The following is a 3,703-nucleotide window of genomic DNA, read 5'->3' on the forward strand; positions in this document are numbered from 1 at the left end:
TTCATTCATTCTTGAGTTTCTTTCATGGTTTTCTACCCAAGAGGCCTTTGCCTGCGTTTGTGTAAATCTTAACACCAAGGGAAGAAATGACGGTGGCCCCGCTATGGTAAGAGACCGAGTAATAGCAAGACAGGGGGACTCCATTTTCCTCATTTAATTTCTAAAACAGACCTAAGAAGAATCAGTTCACTCACTTATCTGATTCCCATATTCTTATTTCCTAGACTACCAATGATCAAGACTCAAAGTGGCATTTTATTCTAGGAGAAAACAAAACAGTAAACTTAACGTTGTGATAGTCACAATGCGAGCCGATTAAATCCAAGGCGCAAGAAAAAGCCAGAACCCTTACAACAGACAGAAGGGCAAATACATAAATGTTAAATCTGTGTGCATGTACAGACATTAACAGGAAAGATGGGATAAGGAAAACTGGAATTTATTCTAAAGTAATATGTTAAAATAACACTTTGCAATAAAAAACAGTGATGTGGGTCTTAAACTCTTGAGAGAGTTAAGGTTTATTGTACCAACCTGGCCGATAAACATATGTGGGGTTAACTGAAAGGCAGAGCGATAAATGGGTCAGTTAGCCTTGCCTTTCTAGTTCTCAGGTCTCTTGCTTTCTGATTGTTGGACCAGGGTGTAGCTGTCTTAGCCAGTCCCCTGCTTCAGCTTGCAAGGCTCACTTCCTCCAAGACATCCCTCAGGAGAAGCCACATGGACCTACCCCGATGCAGCCCTGGCTGCTGGAGAAGCCTTGTGGAGACCCTTGCCAGCGCTGAGATGCTTACATTTTCAATGATTCTGCTTTCCTCCTGCAGTCCTCCTGCAATCACTGTGTGTGTTTTGAGAGATTGAAGACAACTTTGTAGATGGGTGTCAGACATATGGGCTTAAGTTGGACTTGTGGGCTTGAGCAGCCCTGGGTTGGGATGCTTTCTTAATGTACACTTACACTTTATATAAAATTCTCTCTCATATACATTTGAGTCTCTGTGGATTTGTTTCTCTAGTTTACCCAGACTAACACAACTCTGGTATAAGAACAAATTGTCTACTAAAGCATTAAACTACTTAAAAGGGTGGGGGTGGGGGAACCAGGGGGAAAAGGGAGAGCAGGAATTGGAGAGGAGCAGGGGAGCCCAACTGGTGGCTGTGCGCTGACATAGAATGAGAGGGGACGCCAAGCAAATGAAGTTCCAAAGACCCTGGGGAGCAGGAGGGAACACATCAGAACAGGTGCTTTATAGACTGCTGTATATAAGGCTTTTTTTAAAAACTAGACATGTATGGAACTTAATCAAGCAAAAGGGAAGTGCAAGTGCACGACTGCACAGAATGCTCGCTGCAAGCGACATTATAAATTCAGACTGTGCTGGGGAATTTTGTGTCCCTCGCCTCCTGAGCGCTTGGGCTGGAGGGCATCATTCTTGATCCGGTAGTTCTACCAGCACAGTGTCCAAACCTCAGTGGCCACCTCAGGAACACGCTCACTTTTGGGCTGACTCGAGGGTCGGCCAATGGGCTTGGGGAACGAGCTCGTAAAATCTCCTGAAGACCACCAGTTGCCGCTGAGTCAACTGAGACTCATGGAGGACCCGTGTGTGTCAGAGTAGAACTGTGCTCCACAAGGTTTTCAATGGATGACTCTGGGGCAGTGGGTCACTTGACCTTTCTTCCAAGACACCAACATTTCAGTTAGCAACCGAGCAGGTGAGATGTTGGAACCACTCAAACAAAAAAAGAACCAGGCACATTGCTTGACAAGCCAATTCCAACTCTCGTGTATTAGAGGACAAGTGTGTCCCACGGAGCTAGCGTAGCAATCCTTTTTACTGGCAAGCCATTAGGTCTTTCCTCCATTGGGTGGGTTCAAACCTCCAACCTTTTAAGTTAGTCATTGAGTACGTACTATTTACACCATCCAGGGACTCCAAAGACCCCCGGCCCCCTGCCCCACAAACACCTGGAAATGGAAACTTTGCAGACTAAGTAGCTGTCCAGTAAGATGTCTGCATTTAGACACTGATCGTGGTTCTCAAAAACCACGTTTTTACTTGGTCTTAGAATAATGTGACCAGATTTAAATCAGGACACCATTGACTGGGGGGTGGGGGGGTTCTTGATTAAAAATTTGGTCTATATGGACCAAATAGACCATTCCCCAGCTTGTCATGCATTCTTTCCAAAAGTTGGGACTTTTAAAAAATGCCAAAAATCGGGACTGTCCCGCCAAAAGCGGACGTCTGGTCACCTTATCTTAGAACACAGGCAGGACAGGTAAGCACCAGGCAGGTCCTTGGTGATGACCAGGTTAAGGTGGCCAGGTTAAACTTTCGTTTCCGGTGGTTCTAAGTGTATGCGATCAGCCTGAAGTGCCCTCTACATTCTGCAGCGATGGGGAAGGCCTGCCAGGGTCATTCAGTGCATTCATCCAAGGGCAGCCACATGTATCCATCCGCTAGCACACATTTCCATCAGAGGATCTTATTTCTTGCTGTTGCCTGAGTCCCCCTGACCTCTAAACCTGCAACTCAGCAATGTGCCAAGGTTGCGCCTCTCCCAAGAGCACGTGTGCTTTCCAAATGCCCCCCCTCACTCATCCCCTAGTCTCAGGTCTAAGCTCCCAGACGAGCTTGTGTATGGCCACAGACTTGAACTGATGAGTTTGCTGGCTCTCTTCCAGCCAGGCTGACTTAAAACTGCAGAGAGGGGTCCCTTCATAAACCGACAGTGTTTACTAACCACCTACACGACACGTGCTAGTTTGCTTAAATTAACTACTTTGGAATCCATCCATTTAAAAAAGGCGTCCAAACAGAGGATGGTTTTCACTAGTAACAAGTAGCAGTGTTTCTTGTTAACCATTAAAATCTAGGCAGAAAACCGTGGAGGCAGTGGTATTTTCTCTCTGGAGGGCAGCGTGAAAGGTCAGGGGAAAGACTTGGAATGCAGAAAACTAACCATAAACGGGAAGGAGGGCGAAGGTGAGGGCACCTGACTCCATACGGCTTCACCCGAGAACTTACTTGCCAATGTTTTCCGGCAGAGACTGCAAGGAGATGTCGTTTACAGACAGACACGTTAAATTCTGTAATTCAGGAAAGCTCGCTGGCAATCTGCAACAGAAAATGAGGTTGATTAAAACAGTGTACACTGTGTACACTGAGCATTGGTACCATGCGGATTTCTTCTCCATTCAAATGGAAACAACCTCCTCCAATTGCATTGTATCTGCCAGGTTTGCCTGCTTTCCTATATACACAGAACGCTGACAAGAAAAACAAACAGTGTCTTGGACTACCTAAGTAGGAACACAGGGGTACAGTGAATCGTGGTGGAAAAGATGAGTAGAGATAAGTACTGAGGAGAGACATGCAAGCCTTTTCCCCTCAAAGGGTGGTGGTGGTGGTGTTGGGTTAACTGAGTGCTCTAGGAAAGAAAACGATAAATCACTGCTGTCACTAAAACGCTTTACTGTTCAGCAGAAAATGGAGAGAAAATTCAGGCAGCTCAACAAGACTGTCATAAAACCCAGGGCAACTGCCCTGCAATTTTTCTTCTTGTAGCTTTTCCTACCTACAGCAAAGGCGTACTACTTAGACTTGATCAGGTGATGGCCAACTGTTACTTTATCCTTTTTTTTTTTTTAATTTCTCTCTCAGGTGCCAATCACTTGAGACAATGGCATATTTCACTG

At 45.7% G+C, this 3,703-nt stretch overlaps 1 protein-coding gene across 1 annotated transcript in view; it reads right to left on the minus strand.

Moving 5' to 3' along the window:
- LRRC1 (leucine rich repeat containing 1) overlaps window positions 1-3,703 on the minus strand; it is a 161,624-nt gene that overhangs the window by 61,720 nt on the left and 96,201 nt on the right. Inside the window, exon 4 of the mRNA XM_004696555.2 lies at window positions 3,033-3,122. Coding sequence (XP_004696612.1) covers window positions 3,033-3,122 — 90 coding nt within the window. The remainder of the gene's footprint in view (window positions 1-3,032; window positions 3,123-3,703) is intronic.

The sequence above is a fragment of the Echinops telfairi genome, unplaced genomic scaffold, assembly GCF_000313985.2.
Source record: "Echinops telfairi isolate 266 unplaced genomic scaffold, ASM31398v2 ScPeMD7_3533;HRSCAF=4204_1, whole genome shotgun sequence".
Taxonomy (NCBI): Eukaryota; Metazoa; Chordata; class Mammalia; order Afrosoricida; family Tenrecidae; genus Echinops; species Echinops telfairi.